Here is a 17,900-nt window from a genome sequence, read left to right as displayed (position 1 = left end):
CAGTTATGCCCTTGATTGCTCTGCACACACGCCGACTGTCCGACACACAGGTGACAGGAGTCAGGACTCAAGACGGAGTACGGGGCTCCGAGCCAGGATTTGTTTCAAGTTGTCGCCGTGTTGGGGTGCATGTGGCTGTCGGCGGACCAGGGGCTAGCGGATCTCGGATGGCCAAGAGCTGGCGTGCATCTGGTAAGGTTGGCTTACATGACGAAAGAGTTGGGATTGCGCAATTCTGGCTCTGGAACACGAAATAGGCAACGCCTCGCGGATGCGCCTAATCGTCTGATTTCAGTGGTCTAAGCCCAAATCGCCCCGCTGACTGACCGCTGCCACTAGCAAACATTGAAACAGAACAAAAGCCAAGCTGAAGCAAAACATGGACAGAGAGACGTGGCCATGAGTTGTTGGGGGTGAGATGCTTGTAGACGTTGCGGCCGTAAATGTGTCTGACAGAATAGTGCCAAGAAGCCGTCTCATTCTGATGCGAAGTCGGACGGCTCGGAGGCATGTCTGGATATCGGTAACGGGCTGGTAGGAGCCGAAGTCGCGTGCTCAGAGCAAAGAATAACGAAAGAGTTGTCGAAATAGTCTATACAGTGCAGAAATACTGTATAGATTATTTCGGTGTGGTGTTGCAGGTTGGCAGCCCACCGGGCGAGGGTATTCGGGGCGAGAGGGATGGCGGAAGGCGGTGGCAGCCCCCACCGTAATTTCGAACAACGTTCGCGGAATCTGGGGGCCTGCTTGGCTCGCCTGGCGGCTTGTCAGTATTGCTTTTCAAAGGCGGCCATGATGAAGAGAGGTAGTATGATGGGGAAAAAGCCTTGCCTCGAAGCTGACGAGCATCATATACGCAACGCTGCATCGCTATTGGCTGCCGTCGAATCAACCAGATCGGCCGGCCACTCCTCTCCAGTATGTCTGGCGTTATGGTCATGGCCGTGGTAAGACTTCGAGACAAGCTTCAATTTGGTCCAACCAACCACAGGAGGCTTGGCGCCGAATCAAGCAACTGCAGTTGGAGCGTGACCCCCTGGGCGGAGGGCTGGCATGAGTGATACCCCAGGTTAACGCTAAAAAGAGGCGTAAAATGGGGACTTATTTGATTTATCTGTGGTTCGTATTTTGGCTGCTGACCTTGTTGCCTGCCTGAGTGGCAGGTGGTCACACCGCCGTTGAGGAGTGAGACAAGACCAAGAGGTAACACGACATGTGACCAAGCCCGCGCGTTTCGAGATGGAGGGAGCAGAGGGTATATATCATTTTGGCGAAGGAAGCGAGCCGGCTTTTGGGTACAACCAATGATGGATGAATGATCAATTCCAAGCAAACGCGCAGTTCTGTTTAACATTGAACAGGTAGGTTGCCAGTTGCTAGTTGCCATTGCACAGTCAGCAGTGCAAACAGAGAGAAGTACCTACCTAGGTACCAATGAAATTATCAAGAAGAGCACTTGCCAGCTGGGCAGGTACGACCAATTGTGCTGCTCACTCCAGCTTTAACAAATCCAAGCCTCAACATTGAACAACCGTTTCAGAATGCCCTGCAAAATATACTACTGAGTAATAATACCAGGGCTGGCACCACACGCGACTGAAGAACTTGGCACCAGAACCGGCCTAGCGTGGGCCAACAGAAGATTCCTCAGTTCAAGTCAAACTGCAGACAGCAGTGCACAGACGGGCAGCACAGTCTGCGCCATTCCAGTGCCAAACAGTGTGGCCCATTGGCTCTTTTGTTCCTCAGGTTTGGTCATGGTTAGGCAACGGCTGAAGACGTCGGGCCTCGTCAAGTTTGCGCTAGGGCGAGCGTCTCCTGCGCCATCTGACTGTGACCCCTAGTCTCTATTACACAGTGCATGCTAGCCGCGACATCCCTGGCACAGTGCACGGTATAGCTGCAGACAAGTCCGCCACTCCAGCTGCAGGAACTCTTGCTTGTTGCTTGATTCACACAAAGACGATTCAGAACCCACATGCGCTAATCCAAATTACAGTGTTATTTGCTCATCTCCGTCTTTCGCTATTTGCATAATGCATACGCAAACCCTCAATGACATCCGCCTTGGCGTTGCGCGCCCCGGGTCCGCAGTCCGATCGCCGTCCTTCTCTCGAGGATAAATATCACACTTCCCGTCTCCCACCCCAGCCTTATCTTTCCCTCCTGATCTTCAACCTTGATTTTATCAATCAGTAAACCTAGACGCTTGTTTATTCTTTGCTTACATCATTCATCCATTGCTTTATTCATTGCCTCATCCATTGCCTCTTCATTGCTTCGCTTTTCCTCTTTGCGCATCTTCCAACCATCCTCTTGTTTGATTAATACCGTGGGCTTGACCGCTGGGCTATTTTGTTGTTCTGTCAATTGTTTGAGAAAGGAAAAGAGACTATTCAGAGGAACTGGATTTTGTACTATTGGGGAAAAGTAGCTCTTCTACCTACCCTTATTCCAATCACCCATTTCTCTACTGTGCAGCATTGTCTGCCCAACAAACAGTCGTGCTGTCTTGACACGGAAGCTCCAGCGGCTGTTGGTTCTCGCATCACCAACATTGCTTGCTTATAAGAACATAAGCGCCACTATACCCCTTCAATACTACCCTTTCACTCACAACTCGCTCTTGGCAAACTTATCCTACACAATGGCTCCTGATCTCAACTCCATCGTTGACGGAGGCGCCGCCACCACCGGTAGGGGGAAGCCCAACATCATCTACATCATGGCCGACCAACTTGCCGCTCCTCAGCTCAAAATGTATAACCCCGATTCCCAGATCAAGACACCCAACCTCGACCGCCTGGCGGAGAGCTCCGTTCAGTTCGACTCGGCCTATTGCCCGTCTCCTCTCTGCGCTCCCTCGCGCATGAGTATGATCACTGGACTTCTTCCCATGAAGATTGGTGCCTACGACAATGCCTCTCAAATCAACTCGGAAATTCCCACCTATGCCCACTACCTGCGAACCCAGGGCTACCACACCGCTTTGGCCGGCAAGATGCATTTTGTTGGCGACCAACTTCACGGCTACGAGACTCGTCTCACTAGCGATATTTACCCAGGCGACTTTGGCTGGGCTGTCAATTGGGATGAGCCCGACACGCGCCTCGAGTGGTACCACAATGCCAGCTCCATTCTGCAGGCTGGGCCTTGCGGCCGCAGCAACCAGCTCGATTACGACGAGGAGGTCATGTATCGGAGCACTCAGTACCTCTGGGACCATGTCCGCGAGGGGCCCAACAAACGCCCTTTCGCTCTTACTGTAAGTATTTCTTCCAAATCTGCCCTCGATGCAACTTGACAGGTGCAATTGCCAAGAGAGTCGCTGTACTAACAGTATCCAGGTCTCTCTCACCCATCCTCATGACCCCTATACCATCACGAAAAAGTACTGGCAGCTGTATGATGATGTCGACATTGCTCTGCCCAAGGTTCGCATGGCCAAGGAGGATCTCGACACACATAGCCAGCGCTTGTTGAGAGTTTGTGATCTCTGGGACCAGGATTTCACCGATGACCAGATTAAGCGTGCCAAGCGTGCTTACTACGGCTCTGTCAGCTACGTTGATGACTGCATTGGCAAGCTTCTTCAAACCCTGGACGATGCTGGTCTGGCTGAAGATACCATTGTCATCTTTAGCGGCGACCACGGCGACATGCTTGGCGAGCGTGGTCTCTGGTACAAGATGAGCTACTTTGAGTCGTCTGTACGAGTGCCTCTGCTGGTCAACTACCCCAAGTGGTTCAAGCCTCATCGCGTGACCCAAAATGTTTCAACCCTGGACCTACTACCCACCATTTGCGACCTCATTGGTGTCAAGCCGGCACCCTATCTTCCCATGGATGGTGTCAGCATGATGCCCCATCTCGAGGGGAAGACGGGCAACGATACTGTGTATGCCGAGTACACGGGAGAGGGCACCGTCCGTCCGATGATGATGATTCGTCGCGGTCCCTGGAAGTACATTACTTGCCCAGCAGACAAGCCTCAGCTTTACAACCTGGACGAGGATCCCGATGAGCTTGACAATCTGGCGCGCTTTGTCGACGTCGAACCTCGGACGGAGGCAGACAAGGAAGCAAAGGCCGTCTTTGAAAAGTACGATGCAGAGGCCAAGGCGCGCTGGAACTTTGACGAGATTACTGAAAAGGTCTTTATGTCTCAGCGCAGCCGTCGTCTGGTTTGGGATGCTTTGAAGATTGGCACTTTCACCAGCTGGGACCACGACCCCGTCGATGACGGCCGTCAAAAATACATTCGCTCCACCATTCCTCTGGACGACTTGGAGAGAAAGGCTCGCTTCCCGTTTGTTGATACCCACGGATACGAGATTAACAAGGGGGGTGTTGTCAGCTCGACACGCGGTTGAGCAAGGAACAGCACGTCCGAGTGCATTTGTAGCATTACTGGATGGATAATGGAGGAAGAAATTGTCACAGGTTTTGTCTAGCGGACTTTACGATTCCATGACGAGTGCTTTTAGGAGCCTACGATATGATAAATATAAATTGTCAAAATGAATGATGGTCGATGTAAATATTCATCCCGAACTGAGTAGTATTGTGCCTTGTCGACGCTGACATGCAGCATCACCAGCGCTGTGAGGGGGACGCTGGCTTCAAGCGCCTTGGTCCTATTAGGTAACAACGATATGGCATTGAAAAATGCCAATGCATCTTTTGACCTTTGGGGATTTATATCATACTTACCATGACGGCTGAATTGCACGTCGGTCGGCACTCGGGAACCGCCAGAAATCAGGTCGCACTTGTAAGTCACAATTGTCTGCCGCACGACCGAAGGCCGCCTGAAATTGAGTTCGCGCGCCAGTGCACGTTAGCGACCCCACGTCACTCTTTCAACATTATCCAGCACCCTTTCAGCACAACTACTGCAACGAGAAATAGCTCGCACACACGGCCGATCACTGTCCACGATCCTCGAGAAACTACAAGTACATTCCGAACAAAGAGGCAATGGCGCTGGGGCTGGACGACGACGAGCTCAAGTCGGTGGAGCAGATCCTCTCGCGGCTGGCGCAGCTCTCAAGCAGCATCCAGAGCCTCAAGATGGACATTCTCAAAAGCAACCCTCTTCCCCATCCGTGAGTTTATTCGTCGCCCCCTAAACTCTGCAGCTACTTCTGTTTCCCCCCATTGTCCACGCAATCGATTTCTCAGCATCTCTCTCTCTCTCTGACGCGCATTCAACCATAGCGACTCGCTACACGCCTCGGCACGGATCTTGCAGCGCAACCTCTCGACGGTGCTCGACTGCCTCTCCGAAAACGCAGAGCTCTTTTCGCGCGTCGCCGTGCGCCCCTCGACCAACTACCCCGGGCGCGCGCAGGAAAACGTGCTGACGCAGCTGCTGCGCAAGAAGCTGGAGCCCGACGTGGAGGAGCTGGTGGAAGTGGGCCGCGAGACGGCGCGGCGGGCGACGCCAGAGGGCGTGGCCGAGCTGCAGGCGATATGGGACGAGCTGCGCGCGTGGACGCAGAGCCGCATTGCCGAGTACGTGCGCGACGAGGCGGGGGATGTGTACACAAAGGAGGAGCGCGATATGGGGGTGGAAAAGGTGCGGACGGGCTTGCGGAGGGAGATTGAAGAGGACGATGAGGACGAGGAAGATGATGAGGATGAGGATGAGGATGAGGATGAGGACGAGGACGAGGACAAAGATGGCAGGGATGGCGCAACGGCAGCGGCAGCGGCAGCGGCGGCTGGGGTCAATGAAGTTGCGGCGCTGCCGCCGAGGGGTCCCGAGATTGAGACGCTCCTGTGGTTCATGACGCGTGCAGACTTTGACGTCCCCCGGAACATAGAGTATGAGCGCAAAGGAGCGGTGCTGATGCGAGGGCTGGAGGGCATCAATATTCCGCCAGAGAGAACGGACAGTGGGCAGCCAGGTGCTTCGGCCACGCAACCGATGCAATTATAGCATAGCATAGCATAGCGTGGGCTAGGTTGATGAAGAGGCAAAAGGCTGGCGCAGGCGTTGTTTACATCTTTTTCATTCCCATTGGAGTCACGGGGCTCAAAGGTTCTACATAGATATCATTTTCATTTCTTTCATATTATGCATGGTTTCAAGTAGTTTTTTGAGCTCTCATCGCCTATATTGTGGCGTCCATTATTTCTATGAAAAATTGACCAAAACAAAAAAACGTCAAATTTGACCATGCAGTTTTGACATGACAGTCACAGGTCTGCTTCAGCCGTTGGTTCATCCGTGCTGGGCTGAAGAGAAAAACCGGGACGGGAGTCATTCACGGCCGAGCCGCAAATCGGAGGCTAGGCTTGTGAACATGGAGTCATTCTTCAATACGTTAATGTCTAACGTAATTTTACGGTTCATCCCAAATATTACAACAGTGGATTCATGAAATAGCCCGTTGGGAACCGTTATTGAAAAGCAAAGTCTCTTTCAACAAATAACAAGCACTCAGTGACGACCCCGCCACAGCCTTGCTCCAAAGTTTCTAGCGTCTCGCAGCCAAATCAACTTTTGACTCCTCCTTCAAGCTTTTGTACACGCCCTTGAAGCATCCATCCTTTTTTTTTTCGGGTGCCTCTTTCATCCATTTGAATACGTACAATAAACCAAATTCCAGACTCGAATAACCCCCCCCCCCGGCCATGGACGCCCGATGTCACTGCGGCGCCGTCCGCTTCAAGACGCCGCTGCCCGCGCCGCTGGCCACCTACGTTTGCCACTGCGACACGTGCAAGGCTTTGACAAGCTCGGCCTTTGCCATGTCGGCCATTTTTCCCAAATTTGAGCCGCCCGCCTCGGAATTGCTGAGCTGCTATAGGTGAGTATATATATACAAACAACGAGGTTGTTGTTGGGAAAAGGGTGTTGTTGGCTTGTAATGTCTGGCTAATGAACCTTTGGGGTGAGGTAGACGGTTGACGTCGACGGGAGCAACGTTGTATTGGTAAGCATAATTTACCCGATACTCTTATTCATTTTTTTCTCTCTGTTTTTGTAATGGAAATTTGTCTGAACAAGCGTCTTTTTTATCGTGTTGAAGCTATTTCTGCCGAAACTGCGGCACAAGAATCCTTCACAGCACAGATGTACGTCTCCTCCCCTAACCCTCGACACGTTCAACAAGACGTCAACTCTCTTTTTTTCACAACAACATAAAAATTATTTCATGAAAAAACTGACACGCTTTTTTTTTTAAAATTTCACAGGCCAAAAATGTAGTCTCCGTCAGAGGAGGCTGCGTCTCGGGCATAGACTGGTCCAAGGCCGTCCACATCTGGACAAAGAGCGCCATGGTGCCCATCCCAGAGAGCTCCGAGTCGTACTCGGAGCGCTCGTCGGATAGCAGCGGGCAAGGGCCCGCGCAAGACGCTTTGGATTGATGCTCGGTGCATCCATGGAAAGTTGTAGGCTGCAGGCAGGGGCGGATACCAGGAGCAGTGAAAGGTGCAGAACATATAGTGGTTTCACATTCAAGTGATTGTTTAAATGTTGATACATGTTGCAAGTCGTTGTTGATATACATTATACATTTTCACTACATTAAACATAATTCTTTGTCGTTGACATATCTCATACTACACGAGCCGCTGCTCGGCACTTTCCCGCCCTTCATTACCGCGGCCAGTGCTGTCGCCGCCGTCCCTCCCACCGCCAGGCGTCGCCACGTCCGAATGCTTGGCCGGGTCAAACACGTACATGGGCAGCTCCAAAAACACGCTTCCCTTCAAGAAGACGGGCATCCGGGCGTAGAGCTGGGGCGGAAACGGAATCAGCGGGCTCGTGCGGTCGAGCCAGCGCTTGTAGCCCACCCAGTTGTTGCCCTTTTCGTAGCGGTCCTTGGCCTTGGGCCGCTCCGCGAGCGGCATGCCCGAGACGAAGAGTAGGAGGAGAGTGATGAAGACGGGCCCAAGGATGCTGGCGTACAGGGCCTTGTAGGCCTGGCCGTGCACGTAGCCGTCGGCGGCGGCGGAGACGGCAATCATGAAGATGGCTTGATGGCGGATTAGCTGGATTTACCTACACAAACAGATTGACAAATAAAATCAAGAGGGGCAAACGTACACCACTGGATAATAATATCGCCAAAGTAGTTGGGGTGCCGCGACAGCGCAAAGAAGCCCGAGTCGCACACGGCGGTGCGGTTGCTCTCGCGCGTCTGCTTGGCCTTCCACTGATACTTTTGCACGTCGCTGCCCGCCTCAAACACGAAGCCGACGGCAAAGAGCACCACGCCCGCAACGTCCCTCCCCGTACCAAACGGCCGCTGCGGGTAGCGCGTCACGTTGGGGCTGTTGAGCAGGGTGACGGGCAGGGAGACGGTCCAGACCCAGAGCATCTGAAAGACCCAGAAGCCGAGAAAGGAGAGGAACTTGCCGCGCATGTCGTTGAAGCGCTCGTCCTTGCCCGTCTTGAGGATGCGGAAGAAGAGGAAGCCGGCGAGCCGCACCGACCACGCAATCATGAAGAGGGAGACGACGAGTTGGCGCGGGTGCAGGTCCGTGCCGGCGCCGCTCAGGGCGAGGGTGAGGACGGCGAGCATGGTAAAGTTGAGGCCACCGGCCAGGTCTGGAATCGCGCTGGTTAGTCAATGGGGGATTGGTAAGGGATTGGGAGGAGTGGTCAAGCTGGGACGGACCGGTAATCTTGTCGAATTGACAAGAGTAGGCGACGAAGAAGCATGCGAGCTGGAAGCCGACCGTGACAATGGCCGTGATGGCCAGGTAGTAATTATCGAGAACGTGCGTCGGTGCCATTGTTGCGATGCCCCTGTTATTGCGAAGCCAGCCGCAGTGTACAAGAGATGTAAACAAGGTGCAACATTTGCAAATTGTCACAATAAGTAGTTATTACATTCTTAGTTCAAGGCCAAGGCGTTGGGAAAATGTATGACTGTTGCTCAGGAAAAATGATTCCTCATGATGGCAAGCCCAGTGAGGTCATGGACCCCTAGCGCCATTAGGTACCTTTTTGCTGGTGCTTGGCGGGAGAGGTACTTGCGCCATCGACCCTCTCGCGCCATCCCGATCTGGACGGCTCTCGGGAGCTACGCGGCGATCAGAGGGCTATTGAAGACGTCAGCTTTGACGTTAATTTACGGCCATGCTTTAATTTACGGTTCAATTCAACGGTCAAGTGCGGATGATATGGCGTAGTTGAGAAAAAATCTTCTTGTTTGTAACTATATCGAGGAGGAGCTGTACGTCTGCGCCAAACGGGCAGCATCTCTCTCCTGGCCAGTTACAAGCTGATGATCGTGCGGCTGCAGTAATATTCGTCGCTGCGGCTGCCAATTCTTTTGGCCCAATAGTTGCTGCAACACACAACGGCTGCATCAAGATCAAACAGTCTGGAAATATGGTGCTGTATCCTTGGAGGCATCCCCGGCCGGTACGGCGGATTTGCAAAACGCAACTAATAAACAATTGTTTCACATCTCAAACATACCCGACATTCCGCCCGTTGACGGCCGCGTGATGAAACAGGTTCGCGCAGCGTAACCAGAATTTTGCCGGAACCGTATAGGTTTGTATTCCCGAGTTGACGTTTACCTTCTACGCAACTAGCGAACCATGGCACCAAGGCTGAGGACGGCAAGCTCAGAATGATGCCGTAGAGCAAGATGGCGGCCTGGTCAACTTGTGCGATTTGGCCATGACGCTCGCATCTCAGTTTTACGGCTCGGTCTAGTTGTCGAGCTTCAAGGCCGAGATTCGGTACAAGATGGCTGCGACAATGATTTGGGTGTGAGAGGGTAGTATGGTACTGTGGGCTAAGAACGAGTGCGCGCCGCCGAGTGATATGGACGAGTGCAAGGAACAAGACCGCCGAGCGGGCATGTCGATGGACATGGAGCTACCTACCATCGCTCTAATGTCGCTGTCTGTGAGATTATACATGCTGATATTCGCATACTCGCGGGGACTCGTCGTTCGTGTTTGCAGCAAGCCCGGTGCCTGTAAGTGGAGCAGTAGACAAGGTTAGCTGTCGCTGCTGCTGCTGCTGCATTTTCTACTGAGGGCATGCACGTCTCATCAATACACGTCATTTCTCACGCAACTTCCACTTGCAGGAACACAAATCGAAACTGGTAGAATGGCGGATGCGGCCTGCGCCACATGGTCAGGAAACCTTTGGCGACGATCCTGCTAAGGCGTCCTTGTAGCTGCTGCAAGGCCCTTGGTCGCGGATGCACTCGTTGATAATGTCATTGACCTTCAGCACGCAGCGAAAGTAGCTCCCCGTGCATCCCCGTCAGCGCGGGGTCCTCGCCATTGTGCCGCATGCTTCCGTACGTCTCGGTCGCGTTGGAAATGCGGTGCGGGCTCTCGTGCTCTTGGCATGGCAAGTTGGGGTCTGAACGCTCGAGTAAATTGGAGCGAGAGCTACTTGACCGTCGCCGACACTTGTGACCGCTCTCGAAACATCGCTGACAGACTGGCTTTCCTCGTCGCACTTGAACGAACATGACGAGATCTTTCGTTTGGGATGTGCTTGGATCAGCGTCAAGGGTTTTGCATGAAACATCGAGAAATAAGGTGAGTGAATACCGGCATGTGACGCAGCCAGACTTTAATTTATCTGTCAGCCCACTTCTTCTGTCAAGCAGGTTCTTGCGGGGTTGTGCATGTGGCGTGGTCGCTGCAGATGCCATTGAATGCACATACGACGATTCGATGCGGTCGAGTACAATAGACGTACGGAGTGGTAGCTCCGATATTGTGACTTGCAAAACGGCGACACCATGAGAAGGCTTGCGGGACATGGCCGGGGCAGAAAATGGTAATTCAGGGGCGCCATCGCTGGTGGACTTGGCCAAGATGAAGCCCCAGCTCAGCTCAGCGACCAAGACTGACGCTTCCAGCTAATTTTGGGCGTGCTGATGATGCAGATGGATGATGTGGATGGATGGCGCTCGCCAAGCCTGGGCGGTTTTGTGATGGGAGTCGTTGGTAGACACCGCCTCGCAGAGGCTTGTCATTGACTTGTAGGTAACTTACGAGCTATCCTATGTATTTTTTTTTTTTTAAAAAAAAACACATTTTATGGATCCTAGCTTCATTTTACATTGAAGAACCTGCTTTAATTATATCCCTAGATTCGGAGTAATACTTGGGAAAGTTGTCGAGGTCACTACAAGGTCAGCGTCAACAACCGCTGGATTCAGCCTTGACCCCCTATAACCTCGGTATTGGTCACTACAAAGCGCTATAACGCGCTGTATTGGTCGGTCTTGCATCTCATCGGCCTCTCGCAATTGCATGGCATAATAATTCCCCTCCTTGCATCCATCCATGCCGCAGACCAGTTTCGCCCCCGATACGCCGCCTCATACTCCCGGTCTGAATTGAGGGCTAGTCGCAGCCAAGCTCGGACTGGTACTGGTACCACTTCTGACCGCCATCCGGTCTGGACTCATGCATTTGCATCGCCGGCCCTCATCTTGCAGCCTCATCGCCATGACCATCCCCATGTGTCCAAAGACGCGCATGGTTGAAGTCGAATACATACCATCGCTCAATAAAACTTCCATGGACTTTTCGATGAGAGAATCTCTTTAAACAACCTAAAATCTATTCTACGCTGAATTAAGCCACCCTGGCCATCCACCGCCCTAGCATCATCCTGCAACACGATCCGTCTCATCGCCAGTAGCGTTGCCCACCAAACTCGGTTTGACCTTGGGTTTCGCCTCCAACGCCGCAGAAATCGTTATAACACATCAAGTAATTTCCGAGGCGAGCCACAATACGGACATGTTCCCGGAGTATTGAAATCGTCGCAGACTGGTGCAGCGAAACACCACTCGCCCGTCGAAACGCAACCATGGAGCCATTCTCGCGACATCCCCATCCACTACTGCCTCCCTCTTCACTCTTTTCTCTACTACCATGCTATGAGGATGATGATGGCTCTTTTCATCCCATCTAGCACGATCTCCCTTTGAAAATACATCAATATTCCATGCGCGGCCCCCTAACTGGGCCTTTGTCTTCTACGCTAAGTATGGCGCCCTTCTCCTCGCCCCTGGTTCGCATCATTGGGGAAAGGGTGCGTTGGTCGTTTCTGTTTTAATCGCGCTTCATGCTAATCCCCGAATTACAAGCAGAGATTTGTTATACCCTCCAACAAAAGTCAAGAGTCACCCGTCCGCGCCCAACTCTTCTCGCGACCTGCTCGCTTGGCGTCACCAGATGCTCATTCGCTTGCATCCTGAACCAAGTCACACCTCTACTCATGAACGGCAGGCCCGTTCTCCCAGTCACTACCAGAGTCTCATCTCTCAACTTCTTACTTTAATCTAATACTCGTCGGCGGGCGCGAGCATTCTCTCCCGGACAAGCCCCAGGCTCCAGAATGCAGTCGCTCGCTATCTACGCTCTTCTGGCCTCGGCCGCCTCGGTAAGAAGAAGCACGCTTTCCCAACGTCAACGTCTTGCTAACCAGATTTAGCTCGTCACTGCTGGTCCAGTTCAAGTCAGAAAGGCAGCCGGGGGACGAACCAACCCGAACCAACTAGATGAGTTGACGCCAGGCTCTCCGAATAACCCGGGCGGCGCGGCACCGCCACCTGAACTATTACCAGTGGACGGATCCGACACCACAATCTCTCTCATCATCACACCTACTTTCGTGGGACCTGGTGCAACTCGAGCGCCGAATCCGCCCGTCCAAGATCCCTCCTCTGGCACAGGATTGCCCATTCCTCCAATGCAGCCACCCTTGCCAGGCGGATCCGATCCAGTGCAGCCACTCTTGCCAGGCGGATCTGACACTATAATCACTACTAACATCACGCCTACTTTTGTTGACCCTGGCGCAACTCAGCCGCCAGGTCCACCCGTCGAAGATCCTTCCTCTAGCACAGAGTTGCCCATTCCTCCAGAGCAGCCACTCTTGCCAGGCGGATCTGACACTACAATCACTACTATCATCACGCCTACTTTCATTGACCCTGGCGCAACTCAGCCGCCAGGTCTGCCGCCAGGTCTGCCGCCAGGTCCGCCGCCAGGTCCGCCGCCAGGTCCGCCTGTCGAAAATCCCTCCTCTAGCACAGAGTTGCCCATTCCTTCAGAGCAGCCACTCTTGCCAGGCGGATCTGATACTACAATCACTCTCATCATTACGCCTTCCTTTCAGGGACCTGGCGTAACTCAAGCGCCAATGCAGCCCGTTATCGAGCCGCCCATTCCGCCATCGCAGCCATCAATGCCTTCCGCGATTGAAACTCCGGGGCGGGAAGACACCCCAGTGCAAGGCAAACCACCAGTCCCGATGATTACTTCTCCCTCTATGCCTTTTGTAGCGCCTCCCCCCACAGACGGCGGGTATGTCAGATCTTGTGCTATCATATGTTCTCATGTTAACCTCGCACAGTATCCGAATATCCTTCATCACCATCACGTCGCTTGCAGAGGGGTCAGCTTCCACGGTTACCGTCACGGAGGAGGGTGCGGCTGCGACGCATATGGTTACTGTCACTACAACAGTCACGGTCGCACCGGGTGTCGACCCTGGTACAGACGGCACTGCGGTACGTAATGCTCAGTTTTGCGAGATCAAAGTGATGTAGGCTCACAAGCGGTGCTAGGTCGCGCCATCGAGTTCGCCTACGGTGATCGAAGCCACGCCAAACAAGGATGGCAACGGAGTCGGAGTCTCAGTCATCTCCATTTACAGTCCCGGCATCCCGGATCCAACCGCCAAACCCATGCCCATACCGCCGCCGCCTGCTGACGAAGTTGGGAAGCCAGCCGGAGAGTCGAGCGAAGCCGCAGAGTCGAGTACAGCAGCGTCAACGTCGACCAGCTCTCCGGCAGACGCACCTCCGGAGACGTCGACACCGGATGCAGCTGCGCCTCTCGAGTCGGCTGTGCAGGGGCTGCCCAGCGTTCTTGATCCCACAAGTACTACTGCGGCGCAGCCAGCGGCGACAGTCCCTCCACCGCTACCGATCAACTTGTCCGGGGTTAAGCTGAGCACTCTACTGGATCTGGGCAACTTGAATACTCCGGCAACGCCCGCAGCTGAAGCCACAAAAGTACAGGCCTAAATTGAACGTTCTTTGGTGAAATCTACACGTTGCGTTTTGTATGTTTCCCCGGGGGAAGGGGGTTCTTTTTCCGATTAGTTGTATTGCTACAAGGGTTAGATCTAGTAATGTTTTTGGTTCCGTTTTTCTATAGTAAAACCAAAAATTGAGAGCTCATCTGTCGCTCTGAAATCGTACATCGTATAATCTTGGGTATCATATGTCGAATCCGCTTTCCAGCAACATATCATGAGGACTTTTCTGCAGCTCCAGCAGCCGCCCGATTGGCGAGACGCAACTTTTTCGCCTGCCGCTTGCTCATCTGCTGCTGCCCCTCTTCCTGCTGCCCCGGCTTGCGCTTCTGATTCTTTTGCTTGGCCCGTCCCTCCGCCGACGATACACCACCCGCACCGGCATCCATTCCGCTGTCCTCTTGGGCGCCCTTGCCCGGCTCCTCCTCCGCCGTCTGCACAATGTCGACGATGCCACGAAACCCGGTGCGCTTGAGGCCCTCATTCACGACGACGCCCCTCGGCAGCGCGCGCAAACCCTCGAGCCCCCGGTCGCTCGGCAAGCCCCATACGGCGAGCAGGTTGACAACGTCGGCGGGAGCGCGCAGGCCGAGCGCGGTACGGGCCTCGCTGCTGAGAATGACGCCGCGGCCGCCGCGCGTGGCGCGCAGCAGGTTGGTCACGTTGCCGATAAAGGCGGCGCGGGCGCGCGCGTCGGGCGCGTTGAGCAGCTGCGCGTAGCACACCTCGAAGCGGACGCCGCGCGCGACGGCGGCCATGCACGGCTTGGGCCGAAAGTGGAACGGGTACCGGTGGGAGAGGTCCAGGGAGATGAGAGGCACGTCGAGCGTCAGGCAGGCGTTTTGAAAGGCTTCGGCGGTGGTGGGCCGCACGGCGAGGATGTCGTAGGAGGCGGCGAGGGCGTTGAGGCGGTAGTTGGGTGCGGAGGGGTCGGAGAGGGGGAATGTGGCGCGGTGTAGGATGTTGGGGAGGGAGGAGGAGGAGGAGGATGGTGGTGTGAGGGTGGGAAAGGGTGAGGTTGGTGTGGAGTTGACGGGGAGCTCGAGCTGGTGGTTGAGGGCGACAGTCGAGTAGCCGAGGCTGGAGGCGGTGGAGAGTGTGGCCAGGAGCTTGTCTGTTGGTGTCGAGGGCGACCACGCAATGTTGAGGTCGTAGAGCATCGTGGGTGATTTGGCGCGGGAAGCGCTCAGTACGAGGGTCTGCGCAGTGCCGCGCTGGGACTGGGAGAAGTGAAACCCTGGTCAGGTGTACTTGTAAAATGTTCGGGAACGCCTTTTTTGAGACGACGTAGAATGATTCCGCTGGTAATACGCGACCAAGATTGGTAATAATGTCAGATTGGAATGGGCAATGCAACAATATTTCTTCAAATTGAAAAAAAGCTGGGCAGAATTATTTTTAGTGGCTTAAGCTGCGCCACAGGGAGACAGAGGTCGCGCCACAGGCCATCGAATAAAGTGGAGCTCTGGCCTTGCAGCCTGCGGGCAGCCGCGAAAAGAGGGGCGCTTCTCCAGGGATTTGAGGCCGCTAAACAAAATTAAGCTCGTATGCTTGCGTCACCAGTGGCGCTTGAAATCGACCTAACCCTCCTCCAGTGTTGACATCTTGCCAGCTCCAAAGCGTCATCTTCTCGACTGCTGTTCATTAATTCATCTTGGAACTTTCCCTTCTCTACACTGATATCGATCAAATAACGCTCTATTCGCGCATCGTTCAGGTCACGCGTGCACTTATCCAACCACTGCGCCGCCCCTACTGCGCCACCCCACTGCTTGGCTCGAACGATCTTGAAGAATCGAATCCCGCAAAGTCGTTGCATCGCCCGTTTCTGCATTGTCATCTTCGAACCGCCGTCTGCGAACCTCTTTACAGAGCCGCTCTGCGCTTTGTCACGAATCCTCGTAAAAGAGAAATAAAACTATCAAGTCTTTTGTGACAGCCGCCGTCATGGCCTTTTTCTTTGTGTGCGGCCAGCAGACCTTTCGCTCCGAGGTCAAGGGCTACGAGGGCATCGTCACCCAGTGTCACCACTGCGGTAACAACGGCGCTCGCGTGCAAAAGGAGCGTCCCTTTTTTACCATTTGCTATATTGTGAGTCAACCCGTCGCCGCCCGACTGAACTCTCCCCCGTGTGACCAGTGCAGTGCTAATAAATTCCCAGCCCGTGATTCCATTCACCATCAAGGGATACCAGGATGTCGTCTGCGGCATCTGCAACTTTCATCAACCCCTCGAGAAGCGCCCCGATGTCATGGCCATGGCCAACGGCGGCCAAGGACCGCCACAGCAGCAACATGGTCAAAAACCGCAGGGCAATAATCAGCAGGGTCCGCCGCAACAACAGGGACAGTACCAGCAGGGACCTCCACCGCAACAATACGGTCCCCCGCCGCAGGGTTATTACTCGCCGCCGCCGCAGGGCGGCCAGCCGCCTCCGCAAACTTGGCAGGGCCAGCAGCACCAGTAAAGCCGTGTGAACGGGAATGCGCAGTTGGCGTGTTGATTTTGTGTCGATTTTGTTGTAGATAAGGGGAGCGATGGTGTTGAGTGGATGCATAGGGGATGCGTTTGGGTGATTTCGAAAGGGTTTGAGGGCTGCGATGCAGCCATTGGCGTTGAAGAATGCTGTCCAGGTTTCTATATTCGAGGACACCGAATTTGTTCCCAAAATATTTGTTTTGTCTTTATAATGAGCCGCTGCGAGAAACTTGTAATTAACATGTTTTGTTCAGCAAATTCTTGGCTATACATGAGCATGCCATTCCAACTTTATTTTACTTTAGTTTTTCACCTGCAACTCATGAGAAACTTAAACTCATACCTCCGATCTCTCACATAAATCGAGATTTAATGTCAGTGTTGTAGATATTGTCCATTGAGTAGCGCCATCACCCACCGTCTCTTGACCTGGACCATGACCGCTGATTGTCTCGGCCTCTTCGTTACCCCGTCCCTCCTCGGCGTCCTCTTCCGCTGTACGATGCTTCCTAACACTCGATTGAGAGGACCCGTGCTCGGCGACTCGTCTGTTCGCCTCGCGCGCCATCGTTGGCTTGGGCGGTCGAATCGTATTCGCCTTTCCAACTCATACCTGCCAGCCTTTCTCACCGGCCCGGCCATCTTCCTGCCACCTACAATTTTGTTGTTGGAGTCTACAGTGAAAAGTTCTTTAGTAGCTTACAGGGCGTACTGAACAGGCTACAGTTCACTTTCTTACCTATGCTAAGACTTTACGCTTTTCTGGTACATGCGGCGATGTACTCTTTGTCAATGCTTCTACGTCTACGAGTGGTCACAGTTCACTATGGCGAGCACATTCAGGGGCCTTTCAGTGAAAAGAAAACATAAAAGTGACAAATCCATTCTATTCTACCCCATTCCATATCCACGGCAGGCAGGTCTCCAGGGCTCCCGGTGTTCAAAACGTTTATTTAGAAATCAAAAAACAAGGTACTTACCTGGAAAACTGGCCCTGCCAATACAGGGCGAAGCTGAGCGGTGTCGTCGCTCGACGTCGACAGTATGGTTTCAGGACTGTCAGTGGCCGGAAACGCCTCTGGTCCGAGACTGCTGAATGGGCGAAAATGTTCCATGTCGGCCTCCGAGGTGAGGAGGCTGTCCACCGGAGGCGTGGATGCTGACGGAACTGAAAACTGTCCGAGGAAGTGATGGAAGCCTCCGCGACCATTCACCGGGAATGAGTGGCAGAGTCGTGCCTGCTCCTCGCAGCCTGAGCTCCCTGCACCGGGCACCGACGAATGCCTCCTGCTGCTCGGCTCCCCCGGACCTTGACCGGGAATGAGTGGCACAGCCGTGCCTGCTCCTCGCAGCCTGAAGT

General features: G+C 53.8%; 7 protein-coding genes across 7 annotated transcripts; 5 read left to right on the top strand and 2 right to left on the bottom strand.

Annotated features, from left to right (window-relative positions):
* Nucleotides 1-2,647: 2,647 nt before the first annotated feature.
* On the top strand, nt 2,648-4,373 carry BBA_01557 (choline-sulfatase-like protein; the record flags this gene model as incomplete). The annotated part of the gene is made up of 2 exons (XM_008596654.1): nt 2,648-3,265; nt 3,348-4,373. The coding sequence occupies 2 exons, from the start codon at nt 2,648-2,650 to the stop codon at nt 4,371-4,373; spliced, it is 1,644 nt and encodes a 547-aa protein (XP_008594876.1).
* A 607-nt stretch (nt 4,374-4,980) lies between these two features.
* Nucleotides 4,981-5,944, top strand: BBA_01556 (RNA polymerase II mediator complex component Med8; the record flags this gene model as incomplete). The annotated part of the gene is made up of 2 exons (XM_008596653.1): nt 4,981-5,108; nt 5,221-5,944. The coding sequence occupies 2 exons, from the start codon at nt 4,981-4,983 to the stop codon at nt 5,942-5,944; spliced, it is 852 nt and encodes a 283-aa protein (XP_008594875.1).
* A 698-nt stretch (nt 5,945-6,642) lies between these two features.
* Nucleotides 6,643-7,380, top strand: BBA_01555 (glutathione-dependent formaldehyde-activating enzyme; the record flags this gene model as incomplete). Its single annotated transcript, XM_008596652.1, has 2 exons — nt 6,643-6,818; nt 7,230-7,380. 2 exons carry the CDS (start codon nt 6,643-6,645, stop codon nt 7,378-7,380), a joined length of 327 nt encoding a protein of 108 aa, XP_008594874.1.
* A 195-nt stretch (nt 7,381-7,575) lies between these two features.
* Nucleotides 7,576-8,754, bottom strand: BBA_01554 (oxidoreductase-like protein; the record flags this gene model as incomplete). The annotated part of the gene is made up of 3 exons (XM_008596651.1): nt 7,576-7,991; nt 8,063-8,566; nt 8,637-8,754. The coding sequence occupies 3 exons, from the start codon at nt 8,752-8,754 to the stop codon at nt 7,576-7,578; spliced, it is 1,038 nt and encodes a 345-aa protein (XP_008594873.1).
* Nucleotides 8,755-12,355: 3,601 nt separating this feature from the next.
* Nucleotides 12,356-14,051, top strand: BBA_01553 (uncharacterized protein; the record flags this gene model as incomplete). Its single annotated transcript, XM_008596650.1, has 4 exons — nt 12,356-12,400; nt 12,452-13,326; nt 13,376-13,532; nt 13,590-14,051. The coding sequence occupies 4 exons, from the start codon at nt 12,356-12,358 to the stop codon at nt 14,049-14,051; spliced, it is 1,539 nt and encodes a 512-aa protein (XP_008594872.1).
* Nucleotides 14,052-14,277: 226 nt separating this feature from the next.
* On the bottom strand, nt 14,278-15,222 carry BBA_01552 (RNase P subunit p30; the record flags this gene model as incomplete). Its single annotated transcript, XM_008596649.1, has 1 exon — nt 14,278-15,222. The coding sequence occupies one exon, from the start codon at nt 15,220-15,222 to the stop codon at nt 14,278-14,280; it is 945 nt and encodes a 314-aa protein (XP_008594871.1).
* Nucleotides 15,223-16,009: 787 nt separating this feature from the next.
* On the top strand, nt 16,010-16,529 carry BBA_01551 (rhodopsin family protein; the record flags this gene model as incomplete). The annotated part of the gene is made up of 2 exons (XM_008596648.1): nt 16,010-16,153; nt 16,224-16,529. The coding sequence occupies 2 exons, from the start codon at nt 16,010-16,012 to the stop codon at nt 16,527-16,529; spliced, it is 450 nt and encodes a 149-aa protein (XP_008594870.1).
* Nucleotides 16,530-17,900: the final 1,371 nt, after the last annotated feature.

The sequence above is a fragment of the Beauveria bassiana genome (genome assembly GCF_000280675.1).
Source record: "Beauveria bassiana ARSEF 2860 unplaced genomic scaffold BBA_S00003, whole genome shotgun sequence".
In the NCBI taxonomy this organism is placed as follows: Eukaryota; Fungi; Ascomycota; class Sordariomycetes; order Hypocreales; family Cordycipitaceae; genus Beauveria; species Beauveria bassiana.
This window is presented reverse-complemented; position numbering and strand designations above follow the sequence as displayed.